At 45.9% G+C, this 11,892-nt stretch overlaps 1 protein-coding gene across 1 annotated transcript in view; it reads right to left on the minus strand.

The window, feature by feature from the left end:
* Adam12 (ADAM metallopeptidase domain 12) overlaps window positions 1–11,892 on the minus strand; it is a 224,963-nt gene that overhangs the window by 116,998 nt on the left and 96,073 nt on the right. Inside the window, exon 3 of the mRNA XM_042054216.1 lies at window positions 3,827–3,905. Within this exon, the coding sequence (XP_041910150.1) occupies window positions 3,827–3,905 (79 nt within the window). The remainder of the gene's footprint in view (window positions 1–3,826; window positions 3,906–11,892) is intronic.

The raw sequence follows: 11,892 nt of genomic DNA on the forward strand, positions 1-11,892 counted from the left end.
ATATGTTGAGAATGCTCTGATAGAATAGCATATATATTAAATATATGTTGAGAATGCTCTGATAGTATAGCATATATATTAAATTTATGTTGAGAATGCTCTGATAGTATAGTATATATATTAAATATATGTTGAGAATGCTCTGACAGAATAGCATATATATTAAATATATGTTGCAAATGCTCTGATAGAATAGCATATATATATGTTTTTAATATATGTTGAGAATGCTCTGGTAGTACAGAGTTTGTACAGCATTTTCAGTAGCCTTTTGCTTTTTAATACTTGTGTCTTTGTGTGTACACGTGTGTGTTGTATGTGTATGTGGTATGTATGGTGTGTGCGGTGTGTGTGGTGTGTGTGTATTGTATGTGATGCATGTTGTGCTATGTGTCTGTGGTGTGTGTGCATGTGTGTATGCAATATGTGTATGCATGTTTGTGTGGTGTGCATGTATGTGATGTGTGTATGGTGTGTGTATGTGTGCACTACATGGATGTAGAGGCCTGAGGAGAGCCTAAGGGAATCAGTTCTCTCCTCTTACCATGTGACTTCTGTGGATCACAATGAAGCCATTAGTCTTGGCTACAGAACCCTTCACTCAGCTGAGCTATCCCACAGGCTCTCACAACCCATTTGACGTGTTCCTTTTATCATTATATAATGACCACTTGGTCGCTAAAGCCTCTCTCTCTCCCTCCCTCCCTCCTTCTCTTTCTACTCCACTAGCTTGTCTGATGCCAGCACAACAGCAGGTTTAATTATTATTGATTGAGCTTTATTTATTTATATAAATATAGGGGTCTGGGTCTTGACAAGTTTATTCAACCTATTTACATACAGTGAGATTCACGTGTTATCTTATTTTGATCTTATGTTCCTTTCTGTTTTATATTTAGCTCTTTCTTTTTCAATCCTTTCTCTTTATCCTGCCCTGAACTGGGCTGAAACAAGATTTCCACGCATAGCCTGTTATTTGGAAGGATGTGCTCTATTTCTCTGTTCTTTAAAGGTGCCTCATATTTTATGTATCAAAGTTAATCAGCATGCCTATTATTTTTAGTGCAAGACAAACTCTTAAACTGTTTCAATTCTTCCTCTGTCTTGTTTGAGAACACCCAAACATGGTCACTCCTGTGAAAACTGTTATTTTAAGTAGATTTACTTGGTGCAATTGTTTTGCTTGCTATTGCCTCTGACATCTTACTCTTGTGTTCAATTTCCTTCTCGCTGAGCTCTTCTGTGCAGGTCGCTCTTGCCTGAGAAGCCTTTGGTATGCTGTAGGAATAGTAAGTTCTCACATCATCGGCTGTTACCTTCTTGGTTCTGTAAAGTCATTGCAGCACGGAGTGAGGGTGGCAGCTACTGCCCCAGTCCCCGCAGTTTCAACTCCATTGTTGCTGAGGAGAAATCTATTGTTGGTTCAGTGGTCTTCATTTGCTACAAACAAATTCCTTTGTCTCAGGGGGCTTGAAGATATCCTCTTTGACGTCCCCGTACCCCGCAGGTTCTCTGTAAGTCACCCTGGGATATTTCTGTTCTTTCTCCTGGGACTGGTGGGTGTTTGTCAAGATTCGTATCTTTCTTCAGCCTGGGAGCACCACTGCTACACTCTGAGCAATGCTTCTTTCCCTATACTGGGAAATGGACTTCACTGGAATTCCCATTAGATCTATTCTGTTCTGAAATTCTTCTCTTCTGGCTTTTCTTCCACCTGTTTTGGGAAGGGCTAATTTCTTTCTCTCCTTCTGTCCAGGGGTGCTCCTTCACAGTGCCTTTGCTCATTGTCTGACTTGTGATTTTTTTTGCCTTGGGGAGCATCTTACTAATATTTTTTTCTCCTCTTTTCACTTTGCCTGGTCATCTCATACATCTGGGCTGTAGAAACTCCCCTATGGGGCATTTCAGCCTGGGCTCCAGCAGACTTCCCTGACTTGGGAGTGGCTTTGAGGTCAAGGACTTGATGAAAACTCCAGCCTTATGGTGATATTCAGAGTCTGGAGAAGGGCCAATACATCTCCAATGCATGTAACACATGCAAAAGGTTGCATGGACTCCAATCTTTCTTTTCTTTCGTGTGTGTGTACGTGTGTGTGTGTGTGTGTGTGTGTGTGTGTGTGTGTGTGTGAAATCTTTCAATTCATGACACATGGCAGACAGTTCTTTCCTGCTTCCTTAGGGCTGGGAGAGTTCTGTTGTCTTCCGCACAAGAAGCAGCTTTCTAGGGAAGCCAACTCTTGTGAGATTCTAATCGCAGACTCCAGCTCTCTCTTCTCTGCCTCTAGCACCTGGCATTTTATATCCATTCTCATTTATATTCATTCATCCTATCTCTCCCGCTCCCCACTCTGGGTCCTGAGTATTCTTTGGGGTCACGTGACCCAAACTCAGTACCCAAAGCTCTAGCTATCCCCACCCCACATATTATTTTGTTAATTTCAGAGTGTCTCACTATACCCTGGGCTAGCCTGGAACTCACCACATAGCCCAGGCTGGCCTTTGACTTGCTATCATATTCTTGTGCCCCAAGTGCTGGGACCACAAGTGTGAGTCAGTCACTATACCCCGCTAACGTCCCTTGGCCTTATTTTCCTGAATGAAGCTTGAAATTTTCACAAAAACTTGGAGGTGATTAGCTTTTGTTTTGGATTTCTATGTGTCTTCTCAGGGTTCAGAGAGCTGTGGTAGAACCATGTTCCCAGATCACGAAGCGTCCACCCCTAAGAACCAAGTCCTGAGGATGGTGGGGGCAGAATGCTGCAGGCCTATCGCAGAGAACGAGGGATTCCCAGGGAAAGGGCTACTCTACTGGCTCGCTTTTAAAAAAAAGCAAACTCACATGCACACAGGTACACAGAGTCTGTCAAAGGGACACACAATGAGCTTGGGTCAAAGCTACATATAAAAGTTCAAACATGAGTCTCCTGAGATGGCTCAGTGGGCAAAGGTGCTTTCTGCCACCTTGATGACATGAGTTCACTCTCCAGGATCCAAATGAGAGAATAGAACGAATTCCACAAATTGTTTCTTGACTACTACATGCGTGCGCATGTGCGCGCGCACACACACACACACACACACACACACACACACACACACAACACACACAAGACACACAGACACATACTCTAAATATTTTAAAAGTCCAAATAGTAGAAAAGCTGACTAGGAGGTGACAAATGTCCCAGTGTGGTGGCTCAACAGAGGGACATGCGCTCCTTTAAGGCGGGTTCAGCACAGACACTTTTCCTTTACATTAGAAAGCTCAGTCTTGCAGGACGGCTTTCTAATCCACCTCCAACCCTGGCCAAGCTTTCTAGTATAAAAACAACTTCACCATCCTCCTCCTCTTCATCTTCCTCTTCCCCTGTTCTTCCTCCTCCCTTTCTCCCCTTCTCCTCTCCTTTCCTCCCCCTTCTCTTCCAATTTCTCATTTAGGCAGAGACTTACTGTGTAGCTCTGGATGTCAACTAGGCTGGGTTTGAACTCATGGAGATTTGTGAGCATCTGCCTACCAAAGTGCTGGAATTGAAATTCACTGCCACCACATCTGGCCAAAAGTCTTTCTTAAAAAGCTGGTTTTTTTTTGAGGGGGAGGTCCCCCTTTGTAGCCCAGGCTGTCCTGGAATTCACTCTATAGCCTATACTAGACTTTAACCTCAGTGGTCCTCCTGCCTCAGCAAACTGGAATTTGAGATGTAAGCCTGGCTTCTCCAGGGATTCTTGGGGCCTAAATTAAGAACCTAGGGATGTGATTAGCTCAGCTACAAAGTGTCAGCACAGACTCCATGTCCAGAGTTCTGCTGGCCCAAACTTTAGGACTTACCGTGTAGTTTCGAGTGGAGGAGACGTCAGTGCCATCTTGCAGATAATGGGTCTCCATGAAGCCATTGGCAATGAGTCCCCTGTGGAAACAGAAAGGACATGGAAAGATGAGTGTGGTCCTGCTGGGCTACACCGCTATGAGCATCTCAGGGCTGGGTCCCAATGGGCTCCACCTATTCAGGTTTCCAGGGAGATGCTGGAGGGGATCCAGGTAGGGGACAGTCTGCAACACATGTTTGAAGAATTGCCCATGTGGGACCCATAGGGTCCCCTTCACACCTCTGAACCCATTCCTCTCGGGTACACAGCTTAGCACTCACCATGTACCTGGATGGACACTCCCTCCCCCGACACACACCGCATGCATCACACATACCATACCTTCTCCACACCATTACCCCCTCCCCCAATACCACACTTGAAAACGGTTGTACAGACATATTTCCAAGCTGAGAAAACCCACCCCCAGATGCCACATTGCTCCACAAACTGGAATCAGTAGCAAAACCACTTCTGGGAAAACTGTTTTGGAGCCACAGTTTTCCTCACAGGTGAGAGAAGCCAGCTATCAATATAGAAATGTCACAGGGCAGGTTAAAGCAATGATTAAATGTTAAAAGAGATGTAGGTGTGAACTGAAAAAAAATTTTTTTTGACATACTGAAATCCTGAATTTCCAAGATAAGCTAAATTCAGGAAAGCCCCTTCCTTGTGTCCCAACTAAAACTACAACAGTTGCCAGGTCTTCACTGAGGCCAGAACACAGGCTAGGTGGCTTTAAATGATTCTGCAGCCTGAGATGGTGTACCCTATTTCACACTGCTCAACGCAATGCAGGAAAGGTTTCCTGTATATTGACTATGTGCTGTTTTCAGCTGCTGGGTCACAGAGATAATTCGACCAGTCTTGGCTCTTGAGGATGCTTCAGCCTAGGAGGGTGACAGAGAGGACTGTCTCAGAGTAGGAGAGCTGTATCCGGGTGAACCAGGGCACAGTAGGCAGAGCATCAAGAAGGCTTTGTGGAGGGAACTGGACACCAGTGTGTCATAACAGAGAGAGGAGATGGCTGAAGGGCATCATGGTGGGTAGGGGCACTCCCAGGCTGGGGGTGGCCACGGCAAGCTACCTGAAGATCTGGACTCTGGAAGCCAGTTTGTACAGCGCAAGAAAGGGCCCTAAACAGAATCTGATTTTATCTGTTGGGGCAATAGAGTCCAGAGTGGCTTCAAATTCTGAGTTGCGGCAGGTGCAGTGGAGGGGTTTGGTAGTGGGTGGGTGGGAGCAAGAGACAAACATGTGACCCAAGCTCAGCCAATCACAGATCTCCTTTGCAGGAAGTGGGGCAGTGGAACTTCTGGAGATGAGGCTTTTCCTCACATTTTTAAGACTAGGGGTGTGGCTGCAGAGTTGCCTCCAGCCTGGTGTCCACTCGGAGAGGATGCCAGGAGTAGACAAACCTGTTATCCTCCAGTGATGAGGGGAGGCGGGGAGACGTCCAGCTGCGTGGGTGCTGTAGCATCTCTGGCTCTCCAGTAAGTCCCTCTTTGGTTTGAGCCATTTCCGGCTGAGTTTGCAGCCAGCATCCGGGTAAGTACCCAGATTTAGGGAGGTGGGAATGCTGGGTATGTCATAGAGGAGATGACTTGCTTTCCAAACTCATTGTCTTAATGCTTTTCCAGCCAAGCTCAGAATGGAGGGCAATATCCCCGTTTTACATGTATTTCAATACATTCAAGAAACATGCATGCCTATTTTAGACCCATTGCAGTGGGTCTGAGCTGTGGTGTACTTATCCACGAGTGTTTTAGATGGGCACACCAAAATATAAGTCACAGACGGTTGACAACCACACATGGATTTTCCTGAGCTCCAAGTTTTGTTCACCTCCAGAGCATTAACAAACACATTTCAGAGGACTTCCCTGGTGACAGTGGGGGGTCACAATAGCCCACCCCCAAAGTTCTTTTCTCTTTGCAGCTGGAAGTTTTAACTGTCTTTGAAATGTCTTTCAGGTCCGAGAGAATACAGCCACATTCACACCTGGAGCTCCAGAGTGTTCTGAAGTGTCACTGCCTGCTTCTTCCTGTCGTGTGTCTCTAAGCAGGCCCCGGGGTGGGTGGCCTAGGCAGCTGTGGCCCCTCCTGATTCCACTCTGCTTTCTACATGGAGTAATATCTCCTCTGGTTCACACGTCCTCTGCCCAACACTCGTCCCTGGATAGCTCTAGAACATTCCACCAAAGGCTTTTGCATTTGCCATAGCCTGTGCCTGGAATGTCCTTTGTCTGGTTTGTCATGAGGCTGACTTCTTTTCGCCCTTCTTAGTGTCAATGCTGCCTTCCCAGGGGCCTCTCCTCTGATGTGGGATCTGAAGCAGCCCCTTCACCATCACCCACCGCGGGAGCCTTTTGGTTTCCTGTATAGCATTTCTCTTTGGTTTATTTTATCTGTTTACACTTTGCCTCTCTTTGCTCTCAAGAATGTAAGCCATAGAGGATGTTCATTCACCGTTGTGTTCCTGATGGTGCAGCCCGCCCACATAGCACACGACCTTCTCCTTCCCAAGCTAGTAAAGAAATTGCCAGCACTTCCTTTTTAAAATTATTTTGAGATTTTAACTTAATTATAACATTTTCTTCTCCTTCCCCCAACCCTCCTATATACCTGCCCACTCTCTGTCCAATTTATGGTCTCTGTTTTTCACTAATAGTTATTGCATGCATATATATATGTGTAAGTGTGTGTATGTATGTATGTATGTATATACACATATATTCCTAGAAATAACATGTTAATTCCATATAATGCTACTTGCATGTATGTTTTCAGGGCTGGTTGTTTGGCCCTGGACAACCATTTGGTGTGCTCTTCCGTGGGGAGGACCACCTCTCCTGCTCCCAGCTTTCCCCAGTCACCTACAGTTCCTTGCATAGGGTTGAGGCCACATTTCTTTTTTCTCTCCCTCCTCCACTTTGGCGTGTTCATTGGTGCCGTCCTTATTCAGTTCATGCCGGGCAGTCATGTTGCTGCGAGTTCATCTGACTTCATCTGACATTACCAGGAGACACAATCTCACAGCAAATTCCCTGGTCCTTTCTGAATGCAGTCCTTCCACCCCCTCTCCCACAAAGTTGCCCAAGCCTTAGGTCTGGGAGTGTTTTGTAGATGTATCTATTGGGCTGGACTCCACAACTCTGCATTTTGGTTGGTTGTGGTGGTGTCCATTGTTGAGCACTTTCTTTGAGCCGGGCATCTGCTTTGCCTGTGGCATCTCATTTAAACCTTTGGAGTAACGAGCTGTAGGCGTGTCTGCTATTGTTGTTCATTTGTGTTCTGTCTCTTGAGAGCGGTCCAGCCTGGCTTTGAACTCCAGATCCTGGCACAGGCTCTAAGAGAACAGACATTGTGTCACCAAACTCAGCTCTAACTCTAGACACTGTTTTTAATCTCAATTTAAAAAACAAAACAAACACAAACAAACAACTCCAAAGCCAGAGATACAGGGGGAGTTCAGGTAGCCTGTGTAAAGTCACACCCACGCTTGTACTTTAAAAAAGGTTATTTTTATTTTATGTGTACAAGTGCTTTTCTTGCATGTGTATGTAGATATGATAGGATATAAGGGGAGATTATTGAATCTGCTCTGAACAGAAAAAGGAGGGATATAGAAATAGGATAGCTGTAAAACTACGGGCAAGCGGCTTTTTTTTTTTTTGTGAATTCGTACCCCAAAAGTTGAGCGCCAGATATAGTGTGAAGTCTAATTGATCTTAATATTAAAAACTCAGAGTCAGATATAGGGGTTAATGCTGAAAGATCGGAGACACAGATCAGTCAGTCGCTACTTTTTAACTCTACAGAATCCTCAGCTCATAGGGGCAATTCTGTCCTGAGGAATCCTCAACTCTGAGTTCCTTCTCTGCCCAGCCGAATCTCTTACTGTCTTCACATCCCTAGTGCTAGGATTAAAGGTGTATGATCCCAAATGCTGTAACCAAAGGTATAAGCCCTATTTCTATTTTAGACTGATTCAATCTTGTGTAGCCCAGGGTGGTCTTGAACTCACAGAGATTCGTCTACCTCTGTCTCCTGAATGCTGGGATTAAAGGTGTGTGCCACCACTGACTGGCCTCTGTGGCCCGCTAGTGTGGCTAGTTCTGCACTCTGCTCTTCACGCAAGCTTTATTTGTTACGGCACCAACAAAACATCATGACATGCATGCCTGTGCACCACATGCGTGTCTGCAGATGTCAGAGGAGGCCATCAGATTCCCTGGAAACAGAGCGGTGAATGGTTGTAAGGTTGTGTGAGTGCTGGGAACAGAACCCTGGTCTTCTGAAGAACAACAAATGCTCCTAACTACTGAGCTCCACGGTTAGTGCTCTTGTGCCTTGTGGTGCCACCATCCTTCCAGGCTGGTCTGGTGCTAAGCCCATGTGACAGGTGCTACGTTGAAACAGTGGAGAACTGTGTACTGACTGGAACAAGGGATGAATAAATACACAGATGCAAGAGTCAACCTGAGGACAGCACAGCAGCTCCATCCCTTCGTGCCAGGACTCCTTCCCTCCTGGGTAGCTCACATCCCACCTCCCTCCTCATTTGATGAAACCAAGCAGGTGCTAGATCGGTGTGTTCTGAGGTGTCTATCTGCTTTAAAAGTGGCCAGAAGTCAGAAGTCCCTGGAGAAAATGAAGAGGGGCAGATGGACAATAGTTGTATTAGAAATTTGACAGCAACGATCTTATACTTTTACCCTAAGAGAAAATCAAATTAGATGGCTCTCCATCAGCAAATGGGATCAGAAGGTGGATGCATAATTTCATGAGAGCATTCCTTTCCTCTGCTTATTAGATTAACTGACCTAACAAGCCATTCTCTCCCCCTCGACACCAGACGACGAAATGCATCTTAACTGTGCCAGAAGTTGACGTTGCTGGTTCCCATTTTCGTTGCTGTTATTAGTGATACCTACATAACGCTCTCATTTAGCCGCTAATTATTGTGCTGGACCCAGGAGGTAAGGCAAAGCACGAGCTTCCCTATCTGGGGAGAAAGATTTGGAGTGGCCATAGCTGTATGAGACACACCTAAAGCTCTGCCCGGGGCCAGAGAACTACTTCCAAGCCTGCAGCTAGCCCCGGAGGTGGTAGCCAGGAGGACTGGGAGAGGTGATGGGAAAGAACCAGTTACTTTTGAATGAATGTGGAGAAAAGCAGATACTGAGGACATTCCAGATGGGAGTGGCCACATACTGAAAGGCACCCTGTTCAGGGACAACAGGCTGGGCTTAGTGAATGTGGTGGAACATGCAGCTCCTACTCGGGCACACGTATGTATGTACTTGTGCATGCGTGTGTGTGCATGTGTGTGTGTGTGTGTGCGCGTGCGCGTGTTCGCATGCGTGTGTGTGCATGTATGTGTGTGTGTGCGCGCGCGTGTTCGCATGCGTGTGTGTGCATGTGTGTGTGAGTATGTGTGCGCGCTGAGACAGACAGCTGGGAGTGGCTCTTACAGTCTGCTACACGTCACTGTTTTTGTTCCCTGCAACAGGAGCCATGACACATGGTGGTGACCTGAGCTGACAGCAGCCTTGGGATGCTCCTCCACTCTGACAGTGATATGGAGATGATTTTTGAGGGGAAGAAGGGAAAGAGAAAGGCTAAAGAGGAGGCCAGTGTGAGTGTGCAAAGGACCAGGCTAACACTATAATGTCCAGGAGTCACACCCAGGAGGGGTCAGGACAACAGCAGGTGCTGACAATCGCCTTGGCCGGGGATGTCAAGAGGCCACCTGGGATGGGACTGGAGTTCATACACAGAGTGTGGGATGCTGATGGAACTTTTCCTTGGCTGTATCACTTTAGCAATTGACGGCATATGTGGCATGGGGGGTGGCTTAGCGTGGAGACATCATGCAGTGTGGTGGGAGACAAGCAGAACCCCACCCTTCCCATCTGAACACTGTATTTTCTAATTTCAAAACCTTTGGACACAGGTGGCTGAAAAATGCTCATTTAGACGTTTCAATAAAACGTCATCATGTAAGTAAAGTTCTTATAAAATATGCACTTCTGAAAACGTTTGGATATTGAATCGAAACACAAATGACCTCCAAATGGACTTTTTTTGGATCAATATTGAAATTGCACTTCCCTGCGTTTACCATTATGTGATTTAGTTATATAGCTTGAGTAAGATGAATTCCATTAGAGGAGGGACATATGCTGTGCCGACTCACTCTGGCCTCTGGGGGCCCCTCTCTTACCCCACCCCCGAGTGAACCTTCCCTCCTGTGTTCTGCCAGGATCTGGCCTTGGAACTTTACCTTGTCTATGTTATTTGTTTGTTTTTTTTCTCCCACACTGAGCTGGGACAGAGCGGAACTGACATCCCTCCTGGACACGCCCAGTGCCTGGCACATGGTACACAGAAGACAGACATGGTTACAGAAAAACTACTTGACCCTACCTTAGACAAATAAATGGATCGGGGCTTAAATGGTTTTCAAGGCTCCTAGAGGGGGGCATGGCGACAGTCACATGCAGGATGTCATTGTTTTAAGAATTCTAAAAGCGTGGGGATGGAACGATGCCCCAGTAGTTAAGGGTACCAGCTTCTCTTCCAGAGGACCTGAGTTCAGTTCCTAGCACCCATGTTAGGCTTTTTATAACCACCTGTAACTTCAGTCTCCAAGGATGCCTGCACTCATGTGCATATACCTACAAACAGACTCACATGTAATCACATGTAAACAACAACAACAACAAGATGATGATGATGATGATGGTGGTGGTGGTGGTGGTGGTGATGATGGCGATTCCCAAAGCTTGAAGGTCATTTAGATAAACTCTGACTCCTTGACATCATTCTCAAAGCTGTCTAAATGAGGGAAGCAGAGAAACGGCAGAGCGGCATCAATTACTTGGGCTACATAGATGACATGTCACCTTTCCTTTCTATTATTTCTTTGAAGAGTGTACAGAGGGCTTGTGGGCTTAATTACCCTGTACGACACAGTCATAGAGAAGTGTCACAAGATGGCTCTTGCCTGCCAATTACCACCAGCAGGCACCGTGGAAGCTCTCTGCAGTGGAATCATACGTGTGTAGACTTCAGTGACTTTGTCCTCCTGGGAGACCCATTTCATACTCAGGGAGAGCCTCTGACCTGAACCCATTTTCTGCTGCAGATTTATTTCATGACAGATTATTATCGCCCAAATTACAAAGTCATTCATATAGAAATGTGGGTCCTGGTTTCCTCCCGCTAGAATGTGGGAATACAGCTAGGATGCCAGAAGTGAGAGACGAAGAAGCACCCACAGCTTTAACAACACAGCACACAATAAAAACCATAATTAAAAACCAGGATCCTCCTGAGTAAACTGGGAGCATGGGGACTTTGGGAGAGGGTTGAAGGGGAAGGGAGAGGCAGGGAGGGGAGCAGAGAAAAATGTAGAGCTCAATAAAAATCAACAAAAAAAGAAGAAAAAAAGGGAAAAAAAAAAACCCAAACCAGGATTCATGTTTGCCTACTAGGATGGCCATCTTTTCTCTAATATTATCTAGTCCTAAGTTAGAATCAAGTAAATTTATAGTAAATACGGAGAGGCACACCGGCATACACCCTCCTGAACCCCATGGTCTTTGAAGGATGATTTCTGGTTGGTAATAAAAACTCTAGACTGTCCAGAATCACAGACTTATTAATGTGACGTTCACGGAGGGACAGGGTACTAGAAAACCTAGTTGTAATTAATATAGTTTCTGTGTGATTATTCGGGTCTGGCAGCCAGGAAATGAAAGAGCAGTCTCTGTTTACAAATGGCACCTCTGTGTTCTTTGGGACTGAACAATTACAGACCAGACAGGACCGAAACTTCTGTCTATATGCTTCTAGTGCTCTGTTGACCTGGGCAAAGAGTGGCTTTTCTCAGGCCTCAGAATTTTCCTTTAAAGAAAAACAAACAAAACAAACAAACAAACAAACACCATCATCACCACCACCACCACCACCAGCAGCAGCAGCAGGCAGCACTGGTCTGAGCTCTTTATCTGCATATTCA

This window comes from Arvicola amphibius, chromosome 1 (assembly GCF_903992535.2).
Source record: "Arvicola amphibius chromosome 1, mArvAmp1.2, whole genome shotgun sequence".
Classification (NCBI taxonomy): Eukaryota; Metazoa; Chordata; class Mammalia; order Rodentia; family Cricetidae; genus Arvicola; species Arvicola amphibius.